The sequence below is a fragment of the Artibeus jamaicensis genome, unplaced genomic scaffold (assembly GCF_021234435.1).
Source record: "Artibeus jamaicensis isolate MK-2021 breed Jamaican fruit bat unplaced genomic scaffold, CSHL_Jam_final scaffold_537, whole genome shotgun sequence".
Lineage (NCBI taxonomy): Eukaryota > Metazoa > Chordata > Mammalia > Chiroptera > Phyllostomidae > Artibeus > Artibeus jamaicensis.
Window position 1 is genome coordinate 249,302 of NW_026522047.1, and position 18,947 is coordinate 268,248.

Genomic DNA, 18,947 nt, shown 5'->3' on the forward strand with positions numbered 1-18,947 from the left:
TGGGCAGAGCTGACCATGTCCTGGGGAGAGGGACAGGAATGGCCCGGCCTTGGGTTACTCCTGGGCCGCTGGGAGACCTGGCCCCAGAGGCCTGGGGCAGCAAGCTGGGGGCTCCTGGGCCGCCTCCCCCAACCTGGGCAGGCGCGGATGGAGCCGGGGGGCTCGGACCTGTTGGACTGTGGCAGTGCCTTGGGAGGACCGGGCTGTCCCAGAGGGGGTCCTGCCCCAGAATGCAGGTACGAGAGGCACGGAGACCAGCCTGTGACTCCAGGTTTATTAGGAAAAGCCGGCGCAGGGAAGAGTCAGAATCACACTGTGCAACTCATTGGAACGCAGACCCCAGATCACCATGGCTGCTCCGATTTCCGTGAGGAGTGACTCCGGGAGGAGCCCCGTCTTGGGGAGGGACGGCGAGTCCTGTGTGCATTTGTCCAGCTGCATGTGTGTGGGGTCGGGGCCCCTCTTCTCTCCGGAACAGGCAGGAGAAGCCGCCCGTCCTAAGTGGGGGGCCTGTCCCCTCCCACTCCACTGGTGGTCACTCTGCTCCAGGAAGCTCCCCAGGGACAGTGGCAGTAGGTCCCTCCTGCTCGGAGCTGTGGCCTCAGGGCTGGCTCCCCCTTGGCCCCAGTCGCTGCACCAGCGTCTCTGGAGACAGAGGGTCAGGGCTCGGGCCTGTGGCCCTCCGGGCGGGACGCGTGGGCACCCCTAGTCTGGCGTGGGCTGGGCCCGCCCTGCCCACGCCTGTCCGGCCCCTCCCAGGTGCCCCTGGGTCCCGGCTTCCAGGCCCTCAGGAGCCGTCCAGGTTGTCCCTCACTGTCCTCTTGGGAAGCACTGGGCCTGCTCCCACCTGTCCTGCTTTCTGCCACACATGGGACGGACCAAGGGCCAGCCTGCCCCCTGCCACAGGGTCCCGACACCACGCAGACTGAGGGGGCTCCCTGCCCAGCCAGGTGCCAGTGCCCCCTGGCCAGGAAGAGGTGGCCTCAGCACACCTGCAGCCCAGCGTGGTCCTCAGGGTGTCTGGGCCCCGGGGGAGAGAGGCTGCTCTCTGGACCCCAGGGTGCCCCTGCGGAGTGGGAGGTGGGGCAGGCCGGTGAGGCCCTCAGGGCTCCTCGCCGGGGTCCCTGTGTGACACGGTCAGCTGCTCGTAGGTGGGCAGGGCGTTGCTGGGCAGGAAAAGCTGGGGGTGGACGGGGCCTCGGCAGGGCTGCACCCCGGGTGGCCCGCCTCCGCTGGGGGGCTGGCTGCCCGGGGGGCCGCCCCGGTGCAAGGACAGAAGCTGGTGGAGCATGTCTGTGATGAGCACCAGCCGCTGGTCCAGCTGCGTCACCTGTGGGGGTGAGAGAGGGGGTGAGAGAGGAGGTGAGCCGGGCAGTGCGCAGCCCCCCGTGCATCCCCGTGGACAGGAGGGTGCGAGGGCCTTGGCCGCGCCTGTGCGCGGGGCATGAGTGTGTCTGTGGGTGCTCAGGGCCCCTCGAGAGCGTCTGCGCCATGCAGACACACAGGTGGAGGGGCCCCTCTGCAGCCAGGGACGGTGGCCCAGTGCGAGCCACGGCTCGTGGGGAGGCCTGGCTTGGATGAGGCCTGCATGCCCTGGGGGCGGAGGACACAGCACCACAGGGCGGGTGTGCGTGGGGAGGCGGGTGTGCCAGCGGTGAACGGCTGTGGCCGAGGAACCCGGGTCCTCCATCCCCCTGGACACACACCTGGGCCCTGCTGCTGGCCACAGTGCCCCTTCCCCAGGGCCAGGTGAAGGGAGGTGCTGGCTGGCGGGTGGCCCCAGGAAGAAGCTACTGGGGGAAGGGCCCCAGGTGGACCCATGCTCAGTGGTGGGCGTGACAGGGACAGCTCTCCTCCCTCTGTGGACACTGAACGGGAGGGGAGGGGTGGCCGGGAAGGGAGAAGATGAGAGGAGTGAGCCCCAGCCACCCCTTTGCCGAAGACCTGTGGCAGGTGGGGCGGGATGGGGCCAAAGTCCTGCCGCCACAGCCCTGCCCCCTCCGTGGTGGCCTGGGAGGGGGGCTGTGCCCGTCCCCAGAGGCTGAGGCCCTGGTGATGCCCTCCCCAGCTTGCAGCAGGAGGGCTGGGTGTGTCCTCTCCTCTGCGGTGGGCACTGGGTATGATCCCCAGCTGTCCCAGGCCCCAGGACCGTGGCACATCCGAGGCCCCGTCACCCAGGCCAGAGGGGCCCAATGTCCGACTCCCCCAGATCGCGCTGAGGCCGAAGCCCAGGCTGTGGAGGGAGGTGGGCGGGGCTTCTCTGGGGGCCTGGGGTCATGCACTGAGCCTCCCACAGCCCGGACGCCCGCCCTGCACTCTGGATCGCTGCAGAGCTGTGTGGGGGCCACCGACCGAGGCCTCGACCCGGCCCCCCAGAAGGAGAAGGGCCTTGCTCAGGGTCACCAGCTGGGACCCCTGCAGCCCCTGCCCCGACCCCTAAGTTCCACCCCTGGGAGACTCAGTACGGGGCCGGGAGAAGACAAGGACGGGGTTGGGCAGGGATCAGAAGGTGACGTGAGGGGACATGAGGGGGAGACACGCTCATACCCAAGCCCCACCCCCCTCCCTGGCTCCAGGCCCCCCCGGCGCCGCTTCCTGCCTGTGCTGAGAGCCCCGTGGGGCAGGGTGGCTTGGGCTCTGGGCTCTGCCAGGGCTTCCTGGGCCCCGCAGGCCAGCAGCCATGACCAGGCTGGTCCAGGTGCGGGCGGCGCTGCCCATGCCTCAGCCTGGGGCATCGGGCGGGTCGGCCTCAATGAACGCACCAAACCCTCTGTGGAGAAAATTTGTGTTTTCATAAATTTTCACTTCACGACCCTTGAACATTGGTCAGTGTCTCCAGACGTTGCCAGTGGGTGTGGAGCTTTCTAGGGTGATGTTGGGAAAGAGGGTGCGGCCTGGTGGTCAGCGTGCAGCGGGGGATGGGGGCTGCTTGGCGTGGCCAGAGAAGGGTCTGGGTCCTGGGCCAGCTCTGGGTGCTGGACCCTGCTGGGGCAGGCAGGGGCCCCGGCGAACATGGGCAGGGGCAGGCCCTGCAGAGCCCTCCCAGCCCCCACCCCTGGCCATGCCCTGTCCCAGAGCGTGGGCCTGACCTCAGTGCCCCATGCCAGCTGGGGCTCGGGCTCCAGGTGCCCTGTGTTTGTCCCCCATGCCGAGCCCCCAGGGGGTGGCCTCTGCCCAGCACACGTGGGGCCCCGCAGGGCCCCTTGACGTGGCTCCGGGCACCCCCACTTCCCAGACGGGAGGACGAGGCAGGAGGGCCCTGAGGGTGCACTGAGCACAGACCCCTGGGACGCCCCCGTCCCCTGCACACCGGCTCTCCCTGGTCTCCCACTGCACAGAATAAGGGCGGGAGGGCGTCACCGGGCCGCAGCCTCAGACGCCAGAGCCCGAGGGGCCCAGGAAGGACTCAGTCTGCAAGGGGTGGCGCAGCCTATCTCCACAGAATGTCACGGTCATCCCCACCCCTGCGGGCACTGTCCCCGGCCCCAGCCCTTCCTCTGCAAGCTGCTGTGACCCCTGATCCCTGTGACCCCTGGTGGTGCTGAGCACCTGAGTGTGGGGCGATGGCCACACGTCCTGTCAGCCAGGCCTGGGGCCCCTGCTGACCCCCGTGCTCTGGCCTTGGCCAGGGCTGCGTCCTCTGGGGCGGGGACTGCCACGCAGCCTGCCGGCCAGCCTCCCTCACAACGGTCCTCTACAGACGAGCCGGGTCACGCTCCTCCCTGCCGAGACCCCTGGCCTTGCACCCGGCTGGAGGAGTGGCCCGAGCCCCTCTGTGGCCCCCGGCCCCACCCCCTCTGCTCTGTGGCCTCCCTGCTGTTTACTCTGTTCTGGGCCTCTCGCTGTCCTTGAGCACTGTGGCCTTTGTCCCTGCCGCTCCGGCCCCTCGGCCCTCAGTGCTGGCCCTGAGCCCCCCCAGGACCTCCCACTGCCCCGAGTGGCCTGATTTCGGTGGGGTGCCTGGTGTGTGGGTGTGCACTGGCCCCAGGAGCCCCGCTGCCCCACCAGCCCTCCACTGGCCGTGGGGCGGTGGTGCCCCAAGGCCCGGTGCCTGGACTGCAGAGCCGGGGGGTCCTCTGGCCAAGAGAGAGAGGTGGGGGTGCTGGCCGTCTAAGGCGGCCTGGTCCCTCCCCAGAGTGGCCCCTGTCGAGCGGCTGCTGGGACCCCTCAGGGCTTGGGAGCACCCCTCTCCCACGACTGGGGCAGGGGACGGCACCCACACTTCACCTCCCCTTGGGGCCGTGGGGCTGCACGGGAAGCAGGTCACAGCGTTTCATGATGTCGGAATTCACAGCTGGAGACAGTGTGACTGAGTTTTTGACTGTGTCTTAGTGCTCCAGTCCCCAGGGAAGCTGTCTGCTGGGGCCTTGTCCCTCGAGGAGGGGGTGGCGGGGGCAGTGAAGCTCCTCTCCGGGGGAGGCCCCGGCGGAGGACACACGTGTCCTGGAGCCTTCGTGGATGGCCCAGCAGGGGTCTGGGGCCCAGGGAGGGCTCGGGGACACGGATGGGCTGCCTGGGGTCCTGTCCTGCCTCATGCTAGGGTGCCCGGCAGCAGGGACATCATCCCAACTCGCACACGGCAGCACAGGCTCACCCCCTCGTCACCCAGCCCTGGGGCTCCTCCATCTCCCCGGCTCCCCCGAATTGGCTCCAGGCAGCAGCGGGTCTGAGTCTGAGAGGACTCGGTGAAGACCCCCCACCCCAAGCTCTGAGTGAGAGACAGAGTCCTCCCCCTGACAGGCGGGGGGCCCTGTGAGCTGGGCCTTGTCTCCCCCGTCCAGTCAGCTCCTGCCACCTGGCCCCTCACCTGTCCCCTCAGCCGGACCTCACCCCACGTTGCTGGCTTATCACCAGGTGTCCCCCAGCCCCCGAGGACGAAAGCCCGGTCACCGGCTGTGTCCCCCCGGGCCCGTGTCTCCGTCAGGTCCCATGTGTGGAGTCATGTCCACGGCGTCCCAGAGGCTACTCTGGGCGGACTTCCTCGTGGACTTCAGGAAAGACACGGTAGGGGTCCCGGGCTCACCGCCCTCAGAAGGGGCCTTCGTGGATGGCCCAGCAGGGGTCTGGGCCGTAGGGCCGGGATTCGTGGAGCCCCTGCCGGCCGTGCGCCCAATCCACCTCGGCAGCCCGGGCTGGGCCCGGCGATGGGGAACGTGGGGCAGGCTGGAAAAAGGCTCTGGAAGCCGAGAGGCTGCGTTTGTGTTGGCGGCCGGAGCCTCCCCGAGTCCCTCCCTTGCCGCCCCTCCGAGGAGCACCGTGTCCTGCAGGCTGGGGGAGGGATTGCCCACGGGACACTCGGTATTGGAGCTGGTGAGTGCTGACCTGCCCCGGACAAGCCCCGGGCTGGGGGTGCTGTTCTGCCTGCCCCTGGCTGCCTCCACCACTACCTACCCTTGCCCAGGGCAGGGGCAGCTCGGGACCCTGAGCCCCTATGCCCAGGCTGCCCGGCAGCGGTCCTCCACGCCAGCCGACCTCCCTGGGGCCCTGCCCCAACCGCACCCCTGCAGGTCCCCGCCACTCCCAGGGTATGGCAGCCCTGCCTTGGCCAGAGGCCCTCCCTCCAGGCCTGGGCCCGTGTGCCCCCTCGGCCGCCGCCCCTTCAGGCCCCGAGATGCCTCTCGCAGCTCCTTGGACACACCACACCCTGCCTGTCCCACTTCCCTGAATGGCCCCCTCCTGAGGGGGCCTCCCTCCCCCTGTCCCCACTCCCTGCCATCACCTCCCTGCCTGGTGCTGCCTGCACCGTTCATTTCTGGAAGCAGGGACGCCGCTGGGCTGGGGCCCTCTGGCATGTCACCTCCCCGGCACTGGGTGAGCCTGTCCCCCCACTGGGGCAGCTACAGGGGTCAAGCCTGGGAGTGGGGGTCTGGGCGCCTGCGCTCAGCCCAGCATGGGGCTCAAGTGGGGAGGCCCAGGGCACCTCCAGGTCCCCGGCACCGCACAGCTGCCTCTGGCCACTGCCCTGCCCCCAACGTTGGCTGTACCCGCGCCGCCCCCAGGCCACCTGGGCCGTTCCCACTGGTCCTGGACCCTGTCCTCCCTCTGGGCACTCAGGACAGTGCCCCAGGCTGCCCCGATACACACCCCACAGGGTGCACCCCTTCGCCGATGGATGGGGGGCGGCCAGCCCCAACCCCGCCTGTCCCCAGAGGAGCACCATCCCTGGTCCTGCCCGGTCGCCCCGCTCTGCCCAGCTGGAGCTCTTGTTTCAAATCAGCCAGTTTACAAGGTTTTGCATGAAATTTAAGTATTCTTGGAAAACCTTCTCTCTAAAAAGTAAGAACATTTCAGAGAAACATCCCCACTGATCCAGTCGCCCCGCTCGGGTGACCCGCTCGGGTCCCCCGCCCTCCCAGGTAGCCGGCCGAGTGGTCTGCTGGGGGCGCTCCCAGGGATTGCGAAACGCGGTTCATGCGTGGGCCACGGTACCTGCCCTGTGGTCCGGCGTGGGGGGCTCTGTGCTGGCTTTTCTCCCCACACGGGTTCTGGGCTGCCGTGTGGAAACACGTCTGCGGAGCTGGCCCCTGGGGTGGCCGCGCAGCCAGCGTCTCGGGGCCGGTGCCCGTTGGTGATCGGGGAGGCTGAGGGCGCCATGGGCAGCACCCCGAGTGGCCTCCGGGGACCGAGGGGAATGGGGCCCGGTGCTGGTGGCCGAGGCCCGCCGGCCACGGCCCCGCTACCGGCCTCCCGCAGGGTCCCACCGCCCTGGCCTCGCCTGGGGGCTCACAGTCAGCCCTGGCTGGTGTCCGCCGCCCTCCCCGCCACCCTGCGGGACCAGCAGGGCCTGCCCTGTTGCTGCTTCCAGACCGTTCTCCGGCCTCCTCCCCACAGCCCCAGCCCAGTTTTCCGTGGATGTGAGCCCCGAGCCTGCCGCCCCTCAGAACTCCTTTCTCACCGCCCGCGGTGTCCAGCCTGCCCAACCCTTGGTCTGCGGCTCTCGTCCTGCCGGGACCTGCCCCCAGCTCCCCTCACTGAGCTCTGGCTTGCCCTTCCATCCCGACAACAGAACCCACCGACCCCCGGCTTGGCCATCTCTGGCCGCCACCGAATCTGCTTGGAGGTGTCCGCCACTCTCTGGGCCCAGGCCAGGCAGTGCCTGCCGCACCCCAGGAGCCCCGCCCGGGCAGCTGCTCCCTGGATCCCAGAACGACACCGGCCCGCTGCTGGGACCTGGAGGGCCGCTCGCCTTCCGGGGGTGCCTGTCCCTCTCCAGAGGGCCCCTGTGTGGGTCCTGCCCAACAGAGGTCAGGCCGGGGACCCTGGGGCTGCCCTGGCCATGGCCCTCACGCCTCTCACCTGACCCGGCTGCAAAGGCACCTCACCCGTCAAAGCCGAGATCCGCTGGGCCAGCAAACCCGCCGGAATTGGGGTCTCTGCCCACCACATCCCCCAGGTGCCACGGTGGCCTTGCATCTGGTCTGAACGGCCACTCTGATGTCCCAGTGGGGGCTCCCCACGCCCTCAGAGTCAAGGGCAGGGTCATCACGGCGGTTCTGGGGCCCATGGTCCCTTCTGGCCCTGCTCACTCTGCCAAGCCCCACCGGCCTCAGGCCCTTTGCACCTACCGCTCTGGGAGGCAGGCTCTTTCTCTACAAGTGTCAGGCTGCCCCTGACCTCTAAGTGTTGCCCTCAGCGACCCCGTGTTGGGCTGTCCAGCAGGCACAGGGGTGCCCTTGGGCTTGCGGACATGTTTCCTGTCTCTGTGCAGTGGGGCCTTGCTTTGTGCTGTCGCAGCTGCTGGCCCTGCGCCTGGCACACGGCGGGGGCCCGGTAAGTATGGGTGCCGTGAGTAGAGAGCTGTCGCCGAGGCCGGAATGGCCCAGGCCGGTGACCATTAGAGGGGCTGGGCCTGTGCGTGCGGGCACACACACGTGCCCGTGGATGTACACACTTTCGCCGGAGCCGTGCTGGGCTGGATGGGGGGCGCCCTGCCCGCCCTTTAGGTGCCGGGGTGTCTACTCCCTCTGCTTTCCCACCACGGCCCTGGCCTGAAGACAGCAGCCCCCGGCTCGGCCAGCCAGGGCCGGGCTCCAGCTATGCCGCAGGAGATGGGCGGGGAGCCCTGGGCCCCCACCGCACCCGCACGGCCCCCTCCCACTCCCAGGACAGGACCCCTGAGTTCGCCTCCCTGCGGCTGGAAGCGAGTTGGAGGTTGGGCCCCGGGGGCTCTGGGCTTCGGTCCAGATGGGGGCTGGGTGGCCGGCCTGGAATCCAACATCCAGCCCCTTTCTTGGCACCTGGAAGGGCCTGGAGGGGGGGAGGTGCCGGACGGGGCCCAGGGCAGAGGTTGCAGCCCCCTCCTGGGAGCCCCCTTCCTGGTGAAGAGGCCCAGCCAGGGGCTCGGGCGTGCCTTCGTGGCTGCAACAGCCCCCCTCCCAGCCTGTGAGGCCCAGAACCCCTGAGCTGGAGGCCTCCGCGACCCGTCCCTCCTCCCCCACAGCTGGCTCGCTCTCCGCCTCTGCACAGTCTTTGCGCCGCCGGGGAACTCAGAGCCCAACTGGGGGGCCAGCTGCCGTGCCTTCTGTGTTGGGGGCCCGAGCACCCTGCTGGGGTGGACCCCTCCATAGAGTGGCAGCCCCGCTGACCTGGGGGACAGGCCCCAGCGGCGTGAGCTGGGGCAGGAGGGGGCAAACACTGCTTGAGGCCTTGAAGGCAGGATGGCGGGCAAGACCCTGCAAGTCCCCTGCTGGCCCCCATATATCGAGAACAGTGGGGGGCCCGCTGGGGCACTGTTCTTTGTGCCCCCATGGCCCCCACCCTTGCCGCTGCCCCCCTGGGGCTGCTTCAGAGCCGTGCCCGGCACCGCTCCCTCCCCCACGCCTGCCCCCCACACGGAGTCCTTCACTGCCCTCCTCTAGGCTGGGGGTGACTTCCCATCAGGGGGTGTGGGCACCTCCCCGCGACCCATCTGGCAGGGACTTGGTGCCATGTGGGGGGGCCGAGGCCTCTGCCGTCCCCACCCAAGGGGTGGTCTGGGCTCAGAGGACCCGCTGACCTCGGCGGGATGCAGAAAGGCTTGGGGCGGGCAGGGCACGGGCCCCAAGAGCTCCAGGTTCCTTGTCGGGGCTCAGGAACACAGGGGGCTGGGGCCTCCAGGCGAGTGGGGCCTGGCCATCCCCCCAACCTAGCCTGGGTGGGGGTCACCTGGACCAAGGGACAGTCTCTGGACATAGGAGCCTCCCCCAGCCCCGTGACCTGGGGCTCTGGGTCCCAGCGCTGAGCTGCAGCCGTCGAAGGACCCTGTGGCCTGTGGGCCTCCCACCTGCTGGCCCCTCTGGAAGCCCACAGGTTGTCCCAGCGCTGGGAGGGGGGGGGAGGGGCCTGACCTCCATCCCGCTGCATGGCCCCCGCCCGGGGCTCCCGCCGCAGCTCTAAAGCAACGTGGACCCTCGCCACTAGGCCTGGCCACCTCGGTGTGTGCTTTCTGACTCCAGGATGGTCGAGGACGGTCTCACCTCCCCGTCTGGTGGGCAGGTCCCCCCTGAGCAGCCCTCTGGCCTGGGGCAGGGGGCCGTGGCGGTGGCCTGTGCCACCCAGGGGCATTGCCTGCCAGCAGCAGGAGGCAGATGCGTGGGGGTGCTGGGGGAGAGGACCCAGACAGAAGGGAGAGACAGAGAGGGGTGCTGTCCGGTAGGCGTCTGTCCCCACCTGCACGGTCTGTGGACGCAGACCCCTGGCCCGCGCTCCCACGGCCCTGGAGGTCTGGCCCCACCTCCGTCCAGCCTCCATACTGGAGCCTCTGACCTTAGGGTGCCTGGGCCCTGACCCTGGGTGTGTGGCCATGTGGCCAGGGTGCCGGAGGGGACAGCTGTGGGGTGTCCTCAGGAGGCCCGAGAGCAGCCCAGCAGGGGTGGGGGTGCTCCCAGGAAGGCCCACGAGGTGAGCGGAAGGCGGCTCTGGGCCGGCCGGGCCGGGCCGATGAGAGGTGCAGGCCCGCACTGTGCTCCCAGCCCGCCCTTCCTGCCCTGGGTCCAGAGCTTCTTGGGACACAGGGCCTGGGCAGAGCGCCCGTTTGGTCCAGGTTGGGTGCCGGTTGCAGGCATCCAGGGAGACCTGGGTGGCCCATTGTCACAGCCTGAGGTGTCCCTAGTAGGGCCTGATGGGGGGCCTTAGAGGCCATCCTTGGTACCACTCGGGTCACAGCTCTGGGAGACACGCCCGGGTCCCTCTCCCCCCAGATTAAAGATGGGGATGGGCACCCCAGCGAGCGCTCCTCTCTCCCCACCACCCTGTCCCGCACAACTGCAGCCTCCAGCTGCCCAGAGGGCGCCTGGGTCTGCCATGCAGCATGGGGGCTGCCTGTCCTGCTCCTCACCCCGTCTTGCCCTTCTCGGAAGCCCTCAGCTCCCCACAGAGCCCCGGCTCCCCCGCCTCGGCAGGGCAGGGCATGGCGGGCCACCCCGTCCTGCTCCCCGTCTGTCTCCTCGCCCACTGCTCTGGAGTTTTCCTCCCACCAGGAAGCAAAGCGGCTGCAAGAGCTCCCCACCTCCGATTCCTGGCCCCACGGGCACCCTGCCCTGCCTTTCAGCTGCCCCTCGGCTTTCGCTTGGTGCCCTACCCCCCACACGGCTGCCGTCCCTCCCTCTGGCAGTGTGAGGCCTCACACGGTGCCCGCGGACATGGGAGACGAGATCAAGGTTTCCTTTTCACGGCCCTGTCCCGCCACGCCCACTTCCCAGGGCGGCATCTCTCGGCTGGCTGTGCACTGTCTGCACTTCCCATAAACAGGGCGACTCTCCGTCAGGAGGCCAGCGCTGCTTCCAGGGAGCTGTGCAATCTTCTAACACAGACGACTTTCCGTGTTCCCTGGGGTTGAGCGTTGCCTTTGTGTTTCGCTTAGTTTCCAGTGCACTTCGTTTCAGAGAGTTTGTTCTCGAACTCTCTGCCAGAACCATAAAACTTCCCCTCATACTCTGGGTAACACCAGCGGTCTATCAGCCTCCGTTTTTATTTTTCTCCTGGAAGTGTCAGAAAGAGTCCCACATAACTTTCTGACAAAAAGCGCGTGGTGGGTGAGACTTCCTGCCGTGCGTGCGTGAAAATGCCCGTAGTCTACTCTCCCACCCGCCAGTGCAACTGGGGATGGACTTCCAGGCTGCAGATGACTTTTTTCCTGCAGAAGTTCGCAGGCATTTCCCCACGATGTGCTGGCTTCCTCTGGTGCTGTTGAAAAGTCTGATGTCCCCCGTGTGTGACCCACTTTTTCTGCTTGGATGCTCAGAGTGTCCCCTTTATTGCTGGTACCCTGAAATGACCATAATGTGTCCTGATGAGGGAGCTTGGGGCACAGAGGAGCAGAGAGGGGAGGGGTCTTTTGTACTTTATAGCACAAAAACATTCAGCAAGTCCCTCTAGTTGGCATCATGAAAGCGTCTCTTCCCCCCCAGCTGCTCCAGGAACCCCCAAATCCAGAACCTCTGTGGTTCAGTGTTTCTGAGGACTACGCCCCTCTCTGGGGCCAGAGAGCACCGGGCTCCGCAGGCTGGGGACCACCTTCAGTGAGAGCCTTCTTGCGTGCAGTGCGGCCCCCACACAGCCCCAGCTCTGGGGACGCCGGGGGCCCGCCCCCCAGCACGTCCAGGGTTTGTGCCGGGAGTGGCCCTGTTCTGAGCGGTTCTCCCTCCTCCCCCTGTGGCCTCCTGTCTTCATTCCTCAGTCTCACTGGGCCTTCTGCTTCCCAGCTTCCAAACGTTGCCGGCAGCACTTGGTATCTCTCGTCTTCTGTCCCGACCTCTTTGTTCACGGATTTACACCTTGACCTTGTTTAATGCCTTCACTGCCCTTTGGCAGGGTTTGAAGTGGGTGGAAGTGGAGCCGATTGGCCATATTTGTCCAGAGGTTGTACACGAATGTTCCAGCCTCTTTTGCCCAAACCTTTGTCCCTGGCACCCTGGGGGCCCTGTGACCAGTGACGTCCCAGTGGCCACTTCATGGTGTCTTCTGTCCCGACTTCTCAGTGCTTTCCTCCGTGGGGGCGGGTCCCTCCCTGCAGGAACTCCCCGGCCCTGGGGCCCCTGCTGTGCAGGGTCTCTCTCCTCTGTGGCCCCTGTGTCTGGGGCCGCTGCATGCTGGTGGCCTCTGCTCCGGTCCCTGCAGATGGGGGCCCCTCCGTCGCTGAGCTCACTGCTTCCACATGCTCCTGCTTCCTGGTGGGTGGACACTCTGGGCTGGACAAGCCACGGACCCTGGGCCCTCACCTCGGTCCGAGGCGGCTCGGCAGCACCTGGGAGCGACACGGTCTGTGTCCCCCGCATCTCTTCCTCACCAGTGTCCCCCTCTTTCCTTCAGTCCCTACCTGAGTGATTTCTCTCCACCCTCCAAGCCACGCGTGCCACTCACCCAGTGGCAAAGGTAGCCTACTGTCCCCAGGGCCATTTTTGCCTTTTTAATCGACAGAACCTGAAACCACACCAAGTGTTTGGCTCCCTGGAATGCAGATTCAGTTTCTCAGGAGCCTTGTAGTGACTTGGGGAGTGTTACATTCTGGTCAGTGGAGGTAATGGGGTCTTTTTCCCGATTTCTGCTGCTGGGAGGCAGATGTGATGGCAAGCACAGGAGCAGCTGCCAGGGGCCATGGGACGGAAGCCCAGTGTTGCGGACAGCGAGGCGCGTGGGAAGGGACTCCGGGCCTTCACACTTCAGCCCCGGGTGCTCGGCTTGGCGGGAGCCCCCTGGGTGGTATAATTCTCTTTTTCACTGTTACCCTCACCTGAAGGCTAATTGACTTCGGAGAGAGGAGGAGAGAGGGAGAGAAATACTGATGGGAAAGAGAAGGGTCAGTCGGTTGCCTCCTGCACACACCCTGAACAGGGACCAAACGCACAACCCAGGCAGGTGCCCTGACTAGGAATTGACCCCACGACCTTCAGTTTATGAGACAGTGCTTCAACCCCCCGAGCCGCACTGGCCAGGGAGCAAGATTCTCGCTTGCATGGGCTTTCACTGGTGTCACTGTCTCAGAGACAGCGGGGACCAGCCCCTGTCCTGAATCTAGTCCGTCCTCTCTCTGCCAGTGGACTCCCTTTGGGATCCCCACTGTGTGCTTCCCACAGCGCGGGGGGCACGTAACTCAGCGCAGGCCATCGCTGGGCTTGGCGCTTGAACCCTCCATGGCTCCTGACCGACTGAACCTGTGTCCAAACGCCTTATGGCAGCAGCCAGGCCGGATCCGGCCCTGCAGGCGCCCCACTCACCGGAGTGCCCCTGGCCCGTGTGCTCCTGCCCCACAAACCCTGCAGGCTCTCTCGCCCCAGGACCTTGGGATTAACCCTCCCTGCCCACAGATCTTTGTGAAGACGGCGAGCGACTTAGGGAGTGGGGAGTGAGTGAGTCCGTGCATTCTTCCACACCAGAAAGGGCCCTTCTTAGGCCCGGGCTGGGCTGCAGCTGCAGGAGGGGCCGAGGCCGGCGTGGGCAGCCCTTCCCCTGCTCCCACACATCTGCCCAGCTCGGCCCCGTCCCACTCCTCTCCTGCTGCCACGGAACCTCCTGGGAGACCCCCATCCGCCACTGCTCTCCCACGCCCACCCGCCCTCTTCCCCGCCCCCAGCAGCCCGCTGGTGCTGTGCACAGCTCTCCCTGGACTGTGCTTCCTGAGGAAGGGGACCCTGTGCCCCCTGCCCCCCGCACCTGGCGCCCCTCCAGGCACACAGTAGGTGCTTGAGTCACTGAGTTCGTGGGCCCCTGGTTGAGGTAGGGGTAGGATCCAGAGATGAGGGGTGCCTGGGGGAGCCCCAGTTACCCTACACCCCATCTCTTCCCTCCAGGGCCATGGGAGGGGCATCGAGGGTGCTGGGCCAGAGCCGCCTCCACACTGTGGGCGCTCTGCTGCACATCTGCGGGGTGGGAACTGGGGGGGCGGCTGGGGGGCTGGGGAGGAGGGCTCGGGGCCCGGCCTGGCGGGCCCTCAGCACTGCGGGCCTCCCTGGTTTCCGTGACTGTCTGTGTGTAACCGCGTGGCGGTTTCCATCGACGCTGCCAAGTAGCGGCTGCTGGGCCTGGCCGTGGGTTCTGATCCCCAACAAGCCTGCTCTCTGTCAGGCAGCCCTGAGAAGCTTCGGGGCACGGGGGCCCCAAAGGGTTAAGCAGCCCCTCCACCATCCTGGTCTCCATTTCTTCCTTTTCCAAAGCCCGGACCCTCTTTCCTTCCAAGTCACAGCTGCTGTGAAACGTGGCCTCCAAACGCAGCTGACGTGAGAAACAATAGCCGTCCCTCGGAGAGGTTCTGCTGCGGCTGGATGGCCCCCCGCCCCCCAATAATTACTCAAGACATGGGCATGAGCCAGGCCTGGTTAGGTAACAGGCCGCTTGCCCGGGAGAGTTATAACTCACATGATCTCCGCAGACAGCAAAATCGTTTCCAGGACGGCGGGCAGGGCGAGGCCCCGGGGAGAGGGTCCAGGGCCAGGAGGGGCTGAGACCAGGCCGGGTGGGGGGATCCAAAAGGGCCTCCCGGGGGCCCCGGGGCTGCAGCCTGGGAACATGGGAGCTGGGAAAGTGTGTGTGGGAAGTGCTTGTCCTGCCCCCTCTCTGCTCTGACCCCCCTTCCCCCGCCGCCTGGAACGTGAGTCGGCCCCAGTCCCGTCCTTCGACGCCGGAGACCGGCAGAAACTGGTCCCAAAGTCGGCCGAGCCTTTGGGACGTGCCGACCCCCGCACTGGCCGGGTCCTTTTTCCTCAGTGACCGGCTTTGCATGCAAGTGACCTTGGTCTCGGCTGCAGGGTGAGGTCAAGCACACCACCCTTCCTGCACTGTCCCCACACAAGACTGATCTGTGGCTGGCAGAGCTGGCCCATGGCCCCCCGCACCGGGACCTTCTGGCTTCTATCAACACCCAGCTGCCCCCGCCCCAGTGCCCACCTCGTTGTCGTCACTTGGGCTATGAGAACCCAGGGGGCACTTACTATGCACTGGCACGGGGGGCCTCAGGTGGTGGGATTCCTGCCCCCAGTAGGTGCAGAGTCTAGTGGGGCCAGAATGGACATGGTGGTGGTGCTGAGTCAGACCAAGAACTGAGTTCCATGCCTCTGCACAGCCACACCCAGCGGGCCCTCGTCCCTGTATCCGTCCGCTGCACGGCTTCCTGTCCACCCTCTCACCGGCCGCTGGGCCACACCCCGGCTTCAGGTGCCATCTCTGTGCTGACCAGCCTCCCACGTCCCGTTTCAGCCGCAGCCTGTCCTGCTGACCTCTCACCCCAACCATGAATGGGCGCCCGCCTGCAAACGTTGGAGACATGGCCTCCCCGCCAAGGTCCCGGAGGGGAGGACCGAAGTCTCCCAACCACGCTGCACGGCCGCCCAGGGCCACGGCTTCTCGGGTTCTCCCCACCCCGGGCCACGGCTGCCTGCCTTCCTCTGCCCTGCTTGGCTGCAGCGTGCTCTCCGTAGCTTTCTAAGAAGAGGTGGCGAGAGGAAGTTTTACAAACACCCGAGCATGTGAAGGCGCCTCGACGGGCCCCTCACCCCGACAGCTACTTCGGCTGGGTATAGAAGTACGGCTCCCCCCAGCTGAGGGCGGCTCTGCCCACCCTCCGTGCCGAAGCCCAGCCCGTGCGCAGGCCCACGGCTGGGGGGTCATCTCCTTGTTCTTTCGGAAGATGCCGGGGTGTTCTGGAGGGGCACGGGGACTCGGCTGGCTTTGGTTCCCCTGCTCGGAGGGCCTGCACTCGTTCCCGCGGCCTCTCCTCGGCCGCCTCTCACCCCCCTTCCTGGAACAGCCAGGAGTCGGGTGTTGGGCCTCCTTGGACCGGGTCTCTGTGCTTCTTGGCTGTTCTCACAGATTTTCCATCTCTCTGTCTTTATTCCACTTTCTGGGAGATTTACTCCAATCTTTCACTGAGCTTTTTTTTTTTCATTCGGCAGCATATTTTACATTTCCAAGGGCTCTTTCTGGTTTCTCTAATGGTCTCTTTCTCGCAGCGCCCTGTTCTGGCTCCATGACCCCATTGTCTCACCGAGCGTCAGAGTTGTCTCAGGTGCAGGTGCTTCTCACCTGGCTGTGTCACCCAGCGCCCTTCGGGGCGCCCCTGCCCCCCGGCTGTGCTCCCTAGGCCAGCTCTGCCTCCCACTGGGCCCCCCCACCCCCCGCTCCCTTTCCTTGGCCCCGGCTCAGCCCTCCACTTCCTCTCCGATCCACAAGCCAGGCCTGTTCCCCCCGCCTTGGGGCCCTTGCGCGGGCCGCCCCCCCATCTGGAAGCCCTCGCCACCGTTCCCCTCAGTCTAGCCAGTTCCCACTCGGGCTTCAAGCTAGACCCCAGCTGCTTCCTGAGGGTGTCTCTGCCGACTTCCTAGACGGGGTCACGACCCTGCTACGTGCCTCGGAGCTCTCCCTACGGCCTCCAGCGCGAGGCTGGCCACGTACCTGCCCCCACCTCCTGGGGAGCCAGCCCACGGCCCCGCAAGGGCGGGTGCGGCCAGTGCCACCCGCTGCTGTGTCCGGCACCAAGGCCGTGGCCGTCCCAGTGGCCGCTGCCGCTGTCAGCTGTCCCCACTCACTCGGCACCACTGCCTTCACTATCGTGGGGCCCGGGGGGCTCAGAGGGCCCGCGGGCTGAAGTCAGGAGCCTTCGGGGGCCCCAGGGCAGTCTGTTTCCTGGCCTGTCTCGGCTTCTGGAAGGGCCTGCACGCATTAGCTCGGGGTCCCTCCTCCGGCGCCTGAGCCACGGCGTGGCACTGCCTCTGCCCCGACCTCCGCTTCTGTCCTCACCGCCCCACCTCTGCCTGGGAGCCCCTCTCGAGGGCCCTGCGGTGACAACCTGGGGCCCCCCTGGACAATCCAGGGTAACTTCCCATCTCAAGACCCTAATCACATCTGCAAAGCCCGCTTCACCCTGTGAGGTCGCAGTAACTGGGGGTCAGGCCAGGGGCATCCGTGGGGCTGTTACAGGCGCCCAGGGCGGTGCCCGCACGGGCTCGCACCATCGGATGCGTTTCCCGTGAAGGGCAATGGGGTTTCCGGAGGGAGCGCCTCCTTAGGAGATGCCGCAAGGACCAGCCTGGCAAGGGGGACGGGTCCTGGGCAGAGTGAGCAAGAGGGTGTGTTTCTGAGCCACTTCGAGGACCTCCAGAGGGATGAGCGCCAGGCCCCCCGCGGACGGTCTGGGGCGACAGTAAAGGCAGGGGCAGGGCAGGCCGGGGTCGGTGTGGGGGGGCTCACTGTGGTTCCGCCCTCTGCAGGCCACTTTCCTCGGGGTCTCTGCAGCGGCCCACTTGCCCTGCATGGCTCAGGCTCAGGCCAGGTGACCACTGTCCCCTCTGAGCCTACCCAGCCATCCCTGTGGGCACCCACGGCCCGGCTCCCACAGCCAGAGTGACGATTTGGAGCGCACATCAGCCCCAACCTTTGGAGAGCTTCCCCTGAGGCTGGCGTGAAGACCCAAGACGCCCCACACGCACCGTGTTCCCCAGATACTCCCTGCCTGGCTCCCGGCTGCCCTTCTGCCCTGGCTCACCACGCGCCAGCCCTGCACGGGGCCTTTGCACACGCTGAGCTTGTACACCCAGAGCCGCAGCGGAGAAGGGGGGGAAGCTCTGGGCTCCACTGCTCACCAGGTGCCCGCCCCCCAGCCACAAGATTGCAGGCCCCGAGGGGAGGAGGCCGCAAACACTTGAGGAGCCGGACCCCACCCCCAGGGGGCGAGAGCCTCACCAAGGGCCAGCTCGCACCTGAGGAGGCAGCGTCGGCAGAGCGGGTCTCGTGGGGCATTCGTTAGAGTAGCTCTCACGTCCTCGGAGACACACAAAAGGGTCGGGCGTCGGCCGGGGGAATGGAGGTCCAAAACCCGATCTCCATGGCAATGGCGGAAGGGCGCTAAGGAGGGACCGGCCAGCAGACGAGCGAGCAGCAAGTGTGCGAGCCCGGGGCCCCCAGGACGCAGCGCTCAGCACGAGAGGGAAGGGTGCGAGGAAGAGCGAGGGAGGGGGAGGCTGAAGGTGGGAGATGCCCAGGGGCTGTTCGAGGAGGACGGGGGCGAGGGAGCACTCGCAGCGGCGCTGAGACTGCGGTGCACAGCGGGGAAAGGAGACTCGCACCCACAGTGTGGGCAGAAAGTCAGACAAAGCCGATAAATGAGAAGCCCACAATATCACTGGTGGCCGTGGCACCGCTGTCTCCGCAGCCACCATGTCACAGTGGGAAAACCAAACGCACAAAACGAGGGTGGACAGGAACCGAAGGACACAGCCCGCCGGTTTGACTCAGGGAGCCACAAGGGAGGCCCGCAAGGGAGAGTCGGTATGTTTAGAAGTCTGTACCTCCAAAAACTGGGAAGTCGGTAATGAAAGAGAATGACAAAGTGGATACCTCTGGAAGTAAAAAATACATGGTCCTAAATAACTCTCTGAGCAAAAAGAAAATAAAGCGGACATTACGCTGATTTAGAACAGACTCCCCACCAGGGGACCGAGCAGCAGCTCCCGGGCGGTGCTGCCCGGAGGAGCGGCGGAAGCAGCGGCGGGAGATCGGGAAGGCTGAACCGCGCGAGAGAAGCTGCGAAAAGGACCCGAATAAACGCAAACAACGGATAAGACAGGACAGAAGAGGGCCTGACCAAAGCACAGACATTTTCACGAGAATGGAGTTGGTCAGTAAGACCCGATGCTGGTTGTTCGAAGAATAAATAAATGGATGAATGTTGAGTCAGCAAAGTAACACCTAACAATCAGGATTAAAAAGAGAGTGATAACCACACGCACAGAGTATTATCATTTTTAATTTTATGTCCATAATATTCAACACCTGATGGATGATTTTCAAGAGAAAAAATTACCCACAGTGACTTATGAAGTAGAGAATCTTAATGAGCAGAAACCTATTGGAGAAATGGAAGTGACGGTCCCCTATCTTCCTCCGGAAGATTCCAAGCCCGGCTTTTTGGGTGGCTTCTAACACTTCCAAGAAGCAGATGGCGCTGACCCCGCCCACCGTCCCAGCACAGGCAAAGACGG

At 66.1% G+C, this 18,947-nt stretch overlaps 1 protein-coding gene across 2 annotated transcripts in view; it reads right to left on the reverse strand.

The window, feature by feature from the left end:
• Positions 1-260: 260 nt before the first annotated feature.
• KCNQ1 (potassium voltage-gated channel subfamily Q member 1) overlaps positions 261-18,947 on the reverse strand; it is a 237,163-nt gene continuing 218,476 nt past the window's right edge. For both annotated transcript variants that reach the window (XM_053658159.1, XM_037156325.2), the window contains exon 16: positions 261-1,330. In XM_053658159.1, the coding sequence (XP_053514134.1) occupies positions 1,103-1,330 (228 nt within the window). In that variant the 3' untranslated portion in view covers positions 261-1,102. The remainder of the gene's footprint in view (positions 1,331-18,947) is intronic.